General features: G+C 27.5%; 3 protein-coding genes and 1 non-coding gene across 6 annotated transcripts; 1 reads left to right on the top strand and 3 right to left on the bottom strand.

Annotated features, from left to right (window-relative positions):
* Nucleotides 1-1,196: 1,196 nt before the first annotated feature.
* Nucleotides 1,197-10,155, bottom strand: LOC122533076 (glycerol-3-phosphate acyltransferase 3). Of its 3 annotated transcripts, XM_043662445.1 has the most exons (10): nt 9,972-10,155; nt 4,085-4,366; nt 3,865-4,002; nt 3,646-3,780; nt 3,206-3,442; nt 2,652-2,885; nt 2,305-2,420; nt 2,082-2,223; nt 1,794-2,002; nt 1,197-1,704 (listed from the first exon to the last, which is right to left on the bottom strand). In XM_043662445.1, the coding sequence occupies exons 1-10, from the start codon at nt 10,122-10,124 to the stop codon at nt 1,617-1,619; spliced, it is 1,734 nt and encodes a 577-aa protein (XP_043518380.1). In that variant the 5' UTR covers nt 10,125-10,155; the 3' UTR covers nt 1,197-1,616. The 3 variants fall into 3 exon arrangements, with proteins under 3 accessions (XP_043518380.1, XP_043518378.1, XP_043518379.1); XM_043662443.1 differs by lacking the exon at nt 2,652-2,885 and having other exon boundaries at nt 9,972-10,153; XM_043662444.1 differs by lacking the exon at nt 3,206-3,442 and having other exon boundaries at nt 9,972-10,153.
* A 402-nt stretch (nt 10,156-10,557) lies between these two features.
* On the top strand, nt 10,558-11,614 carry LOC122533090 (ATP synthase subunit e, mitochondrial). The gene is made up of 3 exons (XM_043662468.1): nt 10,558-10,706; nt 11,177-11,333; nt 11,425-11,614. The coding sequence occupies exons 1-3, from the start codon at nt 10,656-10,658 to the stop codon at nt 11,466-11,468; spliced, it is 252 nt and encodes an 83-aa protein (XP_043518403.1). The 5' UTR covers nt 10,558-10,655; the 3' UTR covers nt 11,469-11,614.
* Nucleotides 11,615-11,810: 196 nt separating this feature from the next.
* Trnak-uuu lies at nt 11,811-11,883 on the bottom strand. Its single transcript has one exon. It is a non-coding gene; the product is annotated as a tRNA-Lys (tRNA).
* Nucleotides 11,884-12,459: 576 nt separating this feature from the next.
* Nucleotides 12,460-14,328, bottom strand: LOC122533103 (dihydropteridine reductase). Its single transcript, XM_043662496.1, has 4 exons — nt 14,144-14,328; nt 13,210-13,293; nt 12,689-13,128; nt 12,460-12,613 (listed from the first exon to the last, which is right to left on the bottom strand). The coding sequence occupies exons 1-4, from the start codon at nt 14,231-14,233 to the stop codon at nt 12,514-12,516; spliced, it is 714 nt and encodes a 237-aa protein (XP_043518431.1). The 5' UTR covers nt 14,234-14,328; the 3' UTR covers nt 12,460-12,513.
* Between the last annotated feature and the right edge of the window lie 100 nt (nt 14,329-14,428).

Below are 14,428 nucleotides of genomic sequence, written 5' to 3'. Positions count from 1 at the left end.
ATTTACTTATTTAAATTATCAAATATACATGGTATAATCCAGATAGCATAATTACATTACAATTAAATATAAGTATTCATTTGTGCTTTATATTGTTTAATGGAAGTATATTAGTGACTAGCATATTATATGTATATACACTTTTGATATGTGATAGGAAAGTGACAATGAAGCATTAATGTATATTGTTGGCCATATTGATGTTACTGTCAAAATTACAATGACAGGTACATATTTTTTTTTATAATTATGTTTATCTATATCTCTCTATATTTTAATTGCTACACAAAAATATATTTTAACATTTTCCATATAAAAAATTGAATAGTGATATCGCACATAGCACCATAACTTGTGGATAAACGATTCTCTAAACTGATATTCAATTTAAGTGATTCCTCTATTTTGACTAATAGTTTTACATTTTGAGTAAGTTATATTGTTATTATTACAATATTTAATCTCCATATTAACCTATAAATATAATTAATTTTTTTTTAATATAATTGATTACATTTTTATTGATGCATGCAAAATTTGTATATGAAACATATAATACATATTCTACGAAGTATACAATTATCAATTACTTTAATTAATCTTTACTACTATTTGAATTAAAAAAAATATTAAAATGATAAAAATATTAACTTTAATTAAAATCCAAACATCAACTAGAACATGAATAAAATTTTCTCAATATTTTATCAACAATAAATAAAGATTATAACTTTTCTTTGTAAATATACATGAATAAGCATAAGCATGAATTTTTTCTAATCGTATAGTAATTTATGTAAATTTTAAAATTTTAATGATATTAATTACAAAAATATAAAATATTTCAATTACATTTTTCAGTTGTAATGAGTGGCATTTTAAATCATTTTCAGGGAATGGGTATAGTAGCACAACCCTGATATATGCTAATTTTTTTTTTTTTTTTTTTTTTTGAGAAGTATGAATAAATAGTTTATTTTCTACAATAAAGACAGTAGTTTTTCCTATCATTTTTACAAAAAGGAAAAAAAAAGAATGTAACTTTCTTTATAAAATATCAGATGGGTTTAAATATTTATAATTATGAGATAATGAGATAATCAAAATAATGAGATAATGAGATGATTCTAAAAATGTAACAATATAAATAGGACGAGTTTGACGCTACAATCATACGCACAACAAACCACACATCATTGACGTACCATTCCATATTAAACACTTCATTATATACAAATAATAGATTTGTAATGCCTCATTATATTATATTGGTATTAAAAATTGACAAATGTGATACCTGCGATATTTCAGTTATCGATATTTTATTTAAATTCAATCATAATATTAAAATAAATTATTTGTACTATAACAATCTTCTTGTAATAAATGTTACTATAGAAATTTATCAATTTTTCTGTCGTATAAAAAATAATCTAATATGACGCAATATACCACATTTGTAAAATTAAACAAATTAAATCATGCATACGAGCTATCCGCTTTTTGTATAGGTAAGTGTCCATAAAGAAGATAAAACAGCACATCAGGTAAAATATTCTCGTTTAAGCAAAATATCACACATTATATCGATTATGAAAGCGCGACTAGAATTCAGTTTATTCGACTTTAAGTCGTTTACTTAATTCTTCTTGTTGCTTTTCTCGCCATTCCTTTTTTGGTTTTATTCGTTTAAGTTGACCATCCCTAAAAATTTCATTATATATTTTCGTCTCTCTCTCTCTATAATAATAATAATAATATGCGAATATTTTTTTCTATTTAAAAAATTTTACCACTGTAAATCGACTAATCCACCTTGTCTTGCTATCACAGATTTTACTCTATTCGCAAAATCGATAGCACTCTCTCCCTCGTTCCTATACATTGGAGGAAGATACCAAACATCACACACTATAGCCCAGCTTGACATAGTCATATATAAATATTGTATCATGGAATATCGACTACTATTCCAAAATGCATCTCCAAATCTTGGATCATACTATAAGGAAGACAATAAAATTGATTATTTGGAACATTGGTTAACTAACATTGTTTTATATAAATATATACACAATTACTTTTATTGCAACAGGATAAATTACACCACCAACTTCAAAACTTCCTTTCTTAAATTGCATAACTGATGTATTATTTATACAAGTGCCTTCAGGAAAAATAAGTATAGGTGGATTCGTGGGATCAGAAATATGTTTTTTTAATCTATAAAATATAGCAGAAAAATTTAAATATTATAAATAAACTGCGTGTGCTAAAAACATATACAAAATAATTAATATTTACCGTCTCGTAACTGCTTCTCTATCTTTAACTTCACATCGTTCAAACCAAATGTGTGGTGAAGCACGTGCTAAAGCTCTTTGTAGAATACCTAAAAATCCACCATGCCTCTGACCTATCTAAAATAATATTTCTTATTGAATAATATAAGTTGCCTTCTGCATACTATTAGAAGTAACACATATTTTTATGTACAATCACAACATTACAACCACAACATCACAATAGCAAAATAAAACCAATATAAAGCAAATTTCAGACAAACTTAAAAAATTTGATAAATGATGAATTGACAAATAAATAATGTGGGAATTATTAAATATTAGAGGCGAAGAATGACAGAAACGTACCAAAGAATAACAATTATCGCACATGAGTACCAAAACATCTATAGGAGAAGTATGATTCGCCACGCAAATACCCCTAACAGGACGATTCTCCGGATTATGATACGTAATTACTGATGATAGTGCACTTGACAACACACCGAAGCACATTATGGAGACTTTGTAATTCAGCCATCGTTTGAAACTACCCTCTGGAACGTAGCCGACTACTGCTGTACATGCTGTCAGCCACATCACCTGTAAATCATAAGCTTTGCATCTAAGAAATGATAATTCTCTCAATATCGATGCAGATTAGGTTTACCTGCAAAGCAAAGTTACAGGATACCGTTTTACCTGTAACATTTACTAATGAATTTCAATTCTGTCAGTAAGCAGTTATAAATTGCAGTTATTATAAATTGTATTGCTTTGGGGAATTAAAATAGCAAGATTCCCGAAATTATTTCACATTATCATATGGAAATTCGGTTAGTAACAAACAACAAGACATCATCATAAATTCCCAAAAACAAATTTTGAAAACAATGATTGCTATCTTTGCAATGTTATATTACCAAGGAGAATGTTATCTGTGTGGATAAGATGGACACGTCGATTGTGGAAGTATGATTTGCTACACACAGTCCTCCTGGTTTTGGTTTGTACTCTGGATTATGAATTGTAATTGCCGCTGATAAAGATTGTGACATTATCCTGAATGCTATGAGACTAGCCTTGTTGTATGCCCATTTCTTAATAAAACCATTTGGTAGGAAGCCAATAAGAAATGTTGCAATTACAATACACAGTACCTAGGAATCTTTGATGTTAGTTGAATTTCAAATACTAAATTTATATTTGGTATTAAAACAGAGAATTTCAAAACAGATTCATTACAGGATCTTAAAGTACAAATGAATTTAGAAATCAAAAATTAATCAAATTTATACACATCCTACCAAGTTGTTTTAATTTTTCTAGATATTATTAACAAAAGAAAAGTCAATGAACATACCCCCACAAAACAAATTATTATCCTCAAAGGAAGAAGAAAGCAATATCGCATAACAAATCCGCATATCCATATTACTGTCAGCTTCCAGGAGATAAACTCATAATATCTATTTGTTCTAGTTAATAAATTCCAATTCTACAAAAAAAAAAACAAATGTCATTCTATCATATAGTGATTGATATTTATTAAAATTCAGAGAAAATAAAAAACACAAATTACCTTCAATTCTTCTGCTTCGAAACGAGACGTCACTTCATCTTCTATAATAGCTTCTACACCAGCTTTAATGTAATCCAAACAGATTGCAGGTTTGAACTCCCTTTTCAGTGTTTCAAACGAATCTCTACGCATGAGAGTCTGTAAGAATATATTTTTCAATTTATTGTACAAATTATAGATTTACATCGTTAATAGATACGCTATTACGAACGAAGATCACCTCATTTTTGTTCACGCTTGCTGTAGGTGTCTGAGAATTTTCCGTCTTTGTTTCCTCCAAATGATTTTTATGATTCTGCATTTCTGGCTCGGGTACCAAAATCAAATCCGTTGATCTGGCTATAACGTTGCTACTCACTCCATTCTGCATATTCTCCGTTTTCCAATTTTGCACATTCTGCTTTTCGACGTGCCGTGACTCGTATTCTTCATCTGCGTCCTCGTCATTTTGCTTCCAAGTACCGTTCTTCTTCTTCACATTCTCTATATTTTGTCTGCCATACTGAAATAAAGATTCAATACATACACTATAATTATTCAAATTGGAACGATTCCAAACAATTCATATTATACGTTCCATACTGTAATAAAAGTTTTTATAAACAAGCATAGCAAAGACAATCAGTTCAATCAAATTAATTGTGATTTGAAGATAAATATTTAAAATTTAAATATTTAAAATTAATATAGACTAAAGTATGATCTTTAATAATAAGATATTAATTCTTTAGTAGCTATCGTTGCTAAAGTTAAAGATAAATAATGCTTTTTCACAACTAAATTTACGAAATTTATGTAAAATTTAACATTTCTTTATATTTGTTTCTTCTTTAAACTGCTAAAAGCTGTAAAAGAATAAGAAAATGTCCATATTTCGAAATTAAATATACAAATAGATCCTATTCATAAAGATTGATATTATAATTGCTATTTTTAGTGCCTAATCTAGGCGTTTGAAGATCGAACGACCAGTCGACGTTCTTCCGGTTGATAATAAATTTTTTTGAAGATTAAACTTAGTGACATTTAGTATCAGTATCGCGTCAATGTAAATTAATATAATAAATAAGAGTTCAAACGAATAAAAAATATGAAGAAATTTACAGGAGTTAGTATTATTAATTTTAATAAATAATTAAAAATGAATAAGTAGATGTAATTCATCATACACTTCATTATGTACGTATACTTATAAAAATATGCAAATGTATGCGTGTTATGTATCACGTATCAATCAAAAAACATCTTATATAAGGAACTCTATAAAGGAAGATGTAGTGTGTTTCTTAAAGCTTATCCAAATCATTTTTTAGATAATATTATTAGTAATTATTCCCAAACGAGTAATAATTTTCTTCTCTCTCTTATCAAACAGAAGTTTTCATTAGACGATATCTATGTACTTTAAACTTAACTATTCTATATTTCTTTTTTTAAGAGGAAGATAATCGTAAATGGAAAGTTCATCATGGACGCAAGAACTTTGATAAAGGAGTCTGTTATACCAATATTATCGCGATAATCGTATCTAAAAGCAAAATTTTGTGGACTTTCGAAAGAAATGAATATCTGGATAAATTTGCTCTATGTAACTTCACGTGTTCTACGAAAGTTGATGAATCGCGTTAATTGGAGTAAATTTTCGATAATGTTGATGAAAGCAGAATTGATAAGGAGTACACTTCAACGAGTTTCTTGGACTTTGTATTCGATGACCGCAATTTCCAGTTAGCAAAGAAGAACTAAAGAATTTGTTCATCTTTCCACAGTGATTTATGAAATCAGTAATTTTGAATACTTTCATAGAATGCTCTGCTGTATATATAATAGTATGTTATAAAAAACATTTTAAAACTTCATTACCATCATAGCGACGTACGATTAATATGATAAAATTTGATGAATGAAATCGTTTGTCTCGCAATCACGTTGAAAATATGTGACCAAACAAAAAGCAGATAAATTAAAAGCGTATTGCTCAAGTTTTCAATTAAAATGTCCACCTACTGCAAAATTTCAATTAAAATGTCAGTCAACTGCAATTATATGACGATTATTACTATATCAGAATCTATTCTGTTAATTCGTAATTCACAAAAACGATTGCGCACAATAAGAAATGATTTCTTTATCGGAAGAGAACTTTGTACGAACGAGATGTAACATTCTCGTTCACTTTAACATTCGCGTTTCTTAGATTTTCCAGCATAGTTACAGTAAAATTATTGTAAAAGAATCCACGACAGCAGTCCTAAAGACACGTTATGTAAGTCGCATATGTGTTACGGCAAGCCGATTTCTTTTTATCTTCGCGAATGGTTAAATAATTTAGATGTGTAAAATTTGCATAAAACCATTATACATATATTATTTTAATGAAATGAATACATAAAAAAATTCTTCTTTAGAAAAAAGGGACAGAAAAACAGATGAATATTTAAAAAGTTTTTTCTTAATTATTTAAATATCTTGCAAATTTTGTCTTTTTTTCTGTCAATCAGGAATGTTATTCAATTATTTAAAAAAACCACACACACATATATTTATACGAACTAAAACATTAAAAAAATATTAAAAGAGCATTATAAAAAATATTAAAAAAGCATTTAAAAAATATTAAAAGAAGAATGCTACTGGTAATTGATTGATACTTCGTCACGAAAATTCCCACTTTTTTATTCATCAATCGTTTCTTACAAAGAAAAAAAAACTTCTAGGCCCTAAATCAATTATCAATAGCATTTTTGTTCAGATGTTTTTAAACTGTTTGGATAACTTAACATAAATATGCACATATTTATGTCAAAAATAAAATATGCATATATAGCATAAATATGCATTCGAAATAATATATGTATGTATCAGAAAATCTATGCAATCTCATCGTCAATTTGCATTTCTTATTAGCATTTTACTTTGCACAATTGTGGTCTATGACTTGTTCTTCTGCAAACAGATTCACGTGTTATCGGTAGCATGCGTATGGTGAACAACTTTATTAGAATCAGCAATAGATAAAATAGATATTAATAGAATTAATTAGAATTAGAATAAACAGATTATTAAAAAGTGTTTATGAAATAATCCAAGACCTTTGCACAATATTGTCGTATCTCGTTGAAAAAGATAATAACATACGTTATCTTCGATATCAATCCATTGGGTATATCTATAGATATACCCGTGTTAAATAGTTATTTTCAGGTTCAGAGGCGTTTCGTATTGTGTCAAATATGCTCTGGAAAAAAATTACATATACCTGAGTCTTGTTTTACACGGCGGATGAGTGAATAAAAAAAGAAATTGTGTGAAAATGTTTATATTGAGGAAAGTGAAAAAAAATTAATACCTTTCTTAAGAAATTAGCATTTTATTCATCATCGCTTTTTGTTATACAACGAATTCTTTTTCTTGGTACTAGAACAACATCACTATCATTGTATCACTAAAAGTCTCTTCTATATTATTATTTTGTGTAAATTTTTTTAATTGATACGTAAAGTCGCTCATGAAAGTGTTCGTTAAACTGTGTCGATATTTAAACTGTTACATTTTGGTAAAAAGAAGTCGCACGGCCATCAACCTCGGCTTATTTTAAAGCTTGAAGCCAATCTCGATTTTCAGAATGCATCACTCATTTTATGCTAAGATATTTTTGCAGTAGCGAATGAGAAAATGAAGACACTCTTCTTTTCAAAAATGCTATAAATTGTGACAGTATGTAAAAATGAATTGGAAAAATTTTCTTCATGATCTATTCTGGATGTGAATTAAAGTCATTCCTTTACACCGATCTCTCAAAAGCTGTACGATTTTTTTCTTTTTTTAATTTTTTATTGAACTTTGAATATCCGGCGAAAATCCTAATACTCATCTAAGGTTAATATTTAAAATTTAATAAGATAACGAAAGATAAAGAATTGTCGTACATCAAGTTTTAAGGAATCGTTGAAAAAGTGAAGCTTCGATCTTCGAGATTATAGTCGATCTAGCAATGACAATAATTGTTCAACATTTTTACATACTACAACGATTTACAGCATTTTCGAGAAAAAAAAGTTTTTTTCCCACATACTCAGAATAAAATGAACTTGCAACGAGCCCAGAGTTATTGTTCTGCGATTTTTTTTTTGCGACATTGTAACAGTTAAATGTCGACAATTTGTCAAACACTGGAAATTTAGTGTTCAAACTAAGCTTTCACGAGCGGCTTCGATTGCATTTTATTATCGTTTAGTAATTGTTTTCGTATCGTTTTACTGTATATAACTGCGAGAAAGAAAAAAAAAAAAAAGTGTAAAAAGGTATAACCGTGAATGAAATGTGTAAAAACAACTATGTAATTGTGGGCTAAATATGTAATGAAAGCCGTGTAAAACAAGTACGTATTATGTAAAATGAGAGTGTAATATACTAACAAGTTGAATGACTGAATATCCGGCAAGAGATTATTCACCGTTTTGTTAGCAATTAGTTCAGAAGATAACCATTCTTCTTATCGAATATCAGTCAAATAACATATTGATTGGTCAATATCTATGATCATAAATAATAATCAATAAATCCAAGATCAAACAATAAGTCATTGTTTGTGAATCATTTTCAACGACGTCTTTTTCTATATATTGGTCAACAAATTTCTTAATTTTTGTAAAAACAAAAAAACGAACGATACAATTTCATGCGAAAATTTCTCTTGAAATATTGAAACTTTTTCAATTGTCAGAAAGAATAAAAGGCATTGATTTGAATATACACCACAATCGAACATCTATTGAAATGTATTGTCTGTAAATTCATAAGTGCACATGCACACGATTATCGATATTACAATGAAATAGTAATTAATGTATGTATCAAATACACAATTCGTAACTGAAAAATTACGATTTTTTTCGTTTCACGATTTACGAGTTTTCCACTTTTTACTCAAAATGCATGTGCGCATATGAACCATGTTGCATATACAATAACCAGACATGATTAATATGTATTCGATTCGTATCGAAGGAAAATCAAGGAAGTCGACTTCCGAACTATCAGAAAAACAAACACGTACTTCAGAGTGGCGAGACAAATATTTCGACGGACGTCGTAACGTTCTTTCTTTCTTTAAAAGCTTCGAATCGATAGGAATTCGTTACGTATGATGTAGCATCATAGATCTGCCGAAGTACGTTTCAATTAATCTCAATTTGAAATTTTACCGCATGAAGAATGCTCTGTATATGAAAATATGTATATATGTATATATGAATAAAAGATCCTAAAAGATTGAAATGTAAATTTAAAGGTAATCAGAAAGAAAAATATTCCTCGAATTGGAACAAAAGGACATATTTATTAATAATAAAAATTAAAAATTACAATCAACTGCTTGGAAAAATATTATATCTATATATATAAAAAAATACTTATACAGTAATGATGTATGTACTTTTTGAATTGATCGAATGTATTTAGTACATAATCTTGCACGATTATGCAATAAAATTTTACAAGTATACAAAATTGATAAAATAATTTTTATAAATAGTTATCACAAAATGACGTTTGCTTTAACTGTCAGAGTAACACTGTAATCTTAGATAGTAATTTTAACCAACGTGTTTTACGTATCTCCTACGTATTTTGTTCGTATTAAAATAAATTTAAAAAAAATCAGAGATACATGTTAAATACATGTTAAATATTACTGCTACTTGTTGATTGTTAAGTAGATAATGCACACTTGGTTTAATAGTAATCGCGTATTTGATTGAGTGGCACTACTTTGAAATGGTAAATAAACAGGACTTCCAAATGTTTTAATATTTTACTGGACGGGGAAACTATCTGGTAACTGGAACAAATTTTTACTCAATTCAAAATGTCTACCTTTTAAATTGCAAATTTTCTATAATTGCAAAACTGCATTGTTACGTACAATGTACGTTTCATCCAAGAACTCGCGTTACGAATTCGATATCAAAAAAAACCATACAATCTTACTTGCTTTTTCTCAAAAGAAAAATCATACAATCTTCCCGTGTTTTCAATAATCCATAGACACACAATGTGTTTCTAACCAGATAACTATTGTGAATTGAGTTCCGTCGATTTCTTACCTCAAATAGCGTTAGCAGCAATTTTATGTATAATCTCCTAACGCCGAGCGACTTTCCAATAGATGCCAAGAAGATTATAGCAAGCAAAAACATAAGAAAAGGTGTTAAAAACAAAGAAAACGCTAAAGACATCACCATCCACAATGGCGCCATTTTGCTTACTGCCGAGCCGAGGAATATCCGAGAAGGCTAAACGATCCTTTATTTAAAACCTACATGTACAAATACTATAGAGAGGTAATAAGAGGTATTAAGAATTAAGAATTTCTGCCATCTGTGAACAATTACAAGAGCTAAGACATAACAGAAGACATGAAGAAAAGTTTCAAACATTGTATGTTTTACTCGTAAAAATTATAATGCATACTGAGATAAAGAAATATTTTAAACTATAAATAAATGTATAACTTCTAATATGTGTATATTGGTTGATTTATGATCAAATTCGAAAATAGCAAGAACGCAATAAATGTATCCTAATTCAATGTTCATCAAATCGTTATATTCATATCGTTTAATTCAAAATAGGCCACAAAATTTTTTGAAATTTATATCATACTTTTAATAATATTACATTATCCCTTGGAATAATGGTAAATTTCGTATTCACATTCAAAAATGCGCGGGAATATTTTACACGTTCGTTCAGTGATTTTAGTTCGAAGTTAACAGCATACTAACAAAATGTCTGCCCAAGCAGCACCTCGACCAGTGCAGGTGTCTCCTTTTATTAAAGTGAGTATATTTTGCTACAGTGGATTTTTAGGAAAGATTTACATTTGAATATATTATATTGCAAAGTATTATTTATTTGACAAATGCGTTATTAAGATTTTCTTTTGTCATCAAAAATTGCACTTCAGAACAGATGCCTTTAAAATGATTATATTACATAATTTTCATGAAGTTTAAAGAAATGTTCTTTCATTTTCTTTTTGAAATTATTAAAAAACATAGAAACAGCTGTATTTCATTTATTTTACTACAACGTGAAAATTAAAATTAAACTGAATTAGTACCTCATTTTTCAAATTTTCTAAATGTGAAATAAATATTAATTACATGTATTTTGTCAAATAAATGAAATAATATTATGAATTAAATATGAATATATTTGTAATCTGAATATATATGTATATAAACTAAAAAATACTTTACAAAATTATTATTGAATCTTGTGTGGTTTATTATTGAATCTTGTGTAGTTTTGTCGATGGAGTCTTCTGTTAACTGGGGTGGTTTATGGGATTTACCATCAAAGGAGGCTTAGTAAAAGAGAAAATGCATTGCGTGAACAAGATCTTAAAGAAAAACCTATTAGAGATGCAAAAATAGCAGCAGAGAAAAAGAGGCTTCAGGAAGGTAAGAAGAGATAAATTTAACTATAGATAAACCGATCACTTTAATGATGTAATAATACTATTGAATTATAATTTTCATTTTCTTGTTTCAGCTGAAATGAAAATATTGAATGACTTGTTCACACCACCAAAATAAAAAATATTGTTTTTAGTAGTATACATGTGTATTTTTTTAAGTTAATATTAAATTACCATTTGAAAATTTTCTATTATGTTAACTCTCCTTCAGATTTTCAATAGATATATTGTATATGTATATATTAAATAAAATAATTTATGATACACTAAATTGTAATTTTATGTTTTCAATGTCAAATTTTTTATTTAGTAGTATATGCACAAATTAAATTTTTTAGTTACTAATATATGCAAAATTAAGTATTAATTATTTTTAAATAGACAATATACATTATATTTTTTAATGTATTTTCTTAAAATTTTTTGTAAAGTAGAATTTTTTAAATAGAAAAAAAATTATCGCCCGAACAGGGACTCGAACCCTGGACCCTCAGATTAAAAGTCTGATGCTCTACCGACTGAGCTATCCGGGCAATTGAAGTAGAATTTTGTAAAATATATAGCTACTCTTATATTACAATAGAATTAATAAATTTTTTAAATGACAAATATATTTAAATAAAATTAGTAATGTTTAATACATACCTGTTTCATAATAATAATAATGTTATATTATAATTTCGAACAATAAAAATTTAATTATATGTAATAGATATATTTTAATAAAAACTACAATGATGCCATATATTATATTTTATTTTTTCCAATTTTTAATATTAGCTTACTAATAAAAATAATAGTTTTTTATATTTTTATATTTATTTTTAATATGTGAAGTGTAACACAATTATAAATTTTGAGATATAAAATATATTACATTTGTATAAAAATAAATATTAAAAACATTATAAAATATATTACAATTTTATTGTTTTAATATTGTTGGAATGAACATAACTTTTGTATTTAAAGATACAGAAACAAATATTCTTACATATATACAAATATATCTTCACATTTCTTTCTCAAATGCATTAATATGAAATAATATTAATGATTGAGGGGCACCATTGGATACAGTTTTTATAGTGGATATATATGTATATATATTGTCATGGAAGCATCTAAATGTTTCTGGTTTAACAAATATAGTTTTTTTATTTTCAAGCTGCAATTAATTCTGTTTTGTTGTTTTCAGTAATCAATTGTAAGAGACTCCCATTAACTGGACGTTCTTGATTTTGTGACCATTTCCAGAAGAGACTGTAAGATAAGATACTATTAGTAAGGAAACAAATATAAAAATATAAAATAAGAGGAAAGAAAGGTTTTATTTACTCTGCAACAAATTCAAGTGGAGTCCATTTGGATGTATCAGCTTTTGGCATCCATTTTCTATTCATAGGTGTGTCTAAAGTAATAGGCAAAATAGAAGCAACTAAAGAATCTTTTGGAAGACCACTGTCTTTAGCTGCTAAAGATTTAGTAAGTTGATGAACAGCAGCTTTAGCCATTCCATATCCTATCATTCCTGGTGTTTCTGCTAAAGCTGCTTTAGCACCAGTTAATGATAAAAATCCTCCTTCTTTCAAGTGTTGAGCAGCAATACTAGCAGCAATAGTTGAACTCCATACACTTTGCTTCCACATAAGATCACTGTTCTTTACAAATTCCTTACTACTTGCATTTCCACCAGCCCATCCACCAGCAACACAAATAATTGCATCTATTTTATTTCCTTTTAAGATATTTGTAACTTGTTGCAATATATCAGCTTCCTAAGTAAATTCCCAATAAATAAAATTAATCACATAAACATATGTTCTTATTTAATTAGATATAATAACTTAAAAAATTACCTGTTCTTGCCAGTTGCTATCTGCTTTTACAATCACATTTGCATCAGCTTGGTCATTTACCTTCATATCAATACATCCAACCCACTGTGATTATAAAATTTATAGAATTTTATATAAATTACAATATAATTACAATATAATCATTTCAGAAAATATAATTTGTTTAGAAATTATATATATATATGTGCAATTACAAACATATTAATATTACAAAATTAACAAAATGTAATTTTCTTAAGTTTATTTAACAAACATATACATATATATTTGTAAGGTTCTGTACATGAAAGGTTCTGATTCATTAACTACGACCTTGATGTATTTTTCCTGCATACTTAAGATTCTTAAATAGAATTAGATTTGTAATTCTGTATCCTTTTTGAAACTATTTCTTTTATAGGGAAAGTATATTATTACATTTATACGAAATTTATTTCAAAATATTTGGATTTCATAATATATTTCGTTCTTTACTAAATTTCTTAATATTCAAAACAATGCGCGAAAAATTACTTTGCCGTTTGAATGTGTAAACTAGTCGGATATTTTATAAAATCATTGTATGTATAAATTTGTATCTTCTGAATAAAGATATATAAAATAATTTATACTTATAGAATATATTGATATATGTTTTAAACGTGAATGCGAAGAGAAAGATGAGATTTCGTCATTCATAAGTTTTTGCCTAACAGTTGTTTACAGTTAATTTTTAATAAACGCTCAGACTGAATATATTACCAATGAATAAATGATCAGTAGTTTGTCTTTTATCAAATGAATCTAATTAATAACATTTGCATACGTATTACTTTTAAAAAACACCAATAAAAAATTAAAAATTTTATGAGACTAGCCAATTTCATTGGTAGCAAAGTTGACATTTAAATCTTTTTACATATCACAGATATTTATTGTTATTATTATTACTTACCCAGTTTCTCGACTTGAATTTTGAGACACAAGTCGAACCTAAAGCACCTTTGCCACCATATACAAAAACGCGTCCAACTATTGTATCCATTGTTCAATAAAAGAAACAACTTCACGAAATATGTATGTTTCGGGGATTGCGATTATATACGGAAGAGTACGAAGTTGTACGAGAATCTTTCGGGAAAGTTCGTAAAAGGAGTGCTAGATTGCCAGTTTTCGGCACAAACTATAAAAATAGATTGTCAACTGAGTAATTGATCTTGCTCCGAAGTATTTTAAATAA

The sequence above is a fragment of the Frieseomelitta varia genome, unplaced genomic scaffold (genome assembly GCF_011392965.1).
Source record: "Frieseomelitta varia isolate USP_RPSP 00005682 unplaced genomic scaffold, Fvar_1.2 scaffold_493, whole genome shotgun sequence".
NCBI lineage: Eukaryota > Metazoa > Arthropoda > Insecta > Hymenoptera > Apidae > Frieseomelitta > Frieseomelitta varia.
Note: the sequence above shows the minus strand (reverse complement) of the source record. Positions and strands in the feature narration are given on the sequence as shown.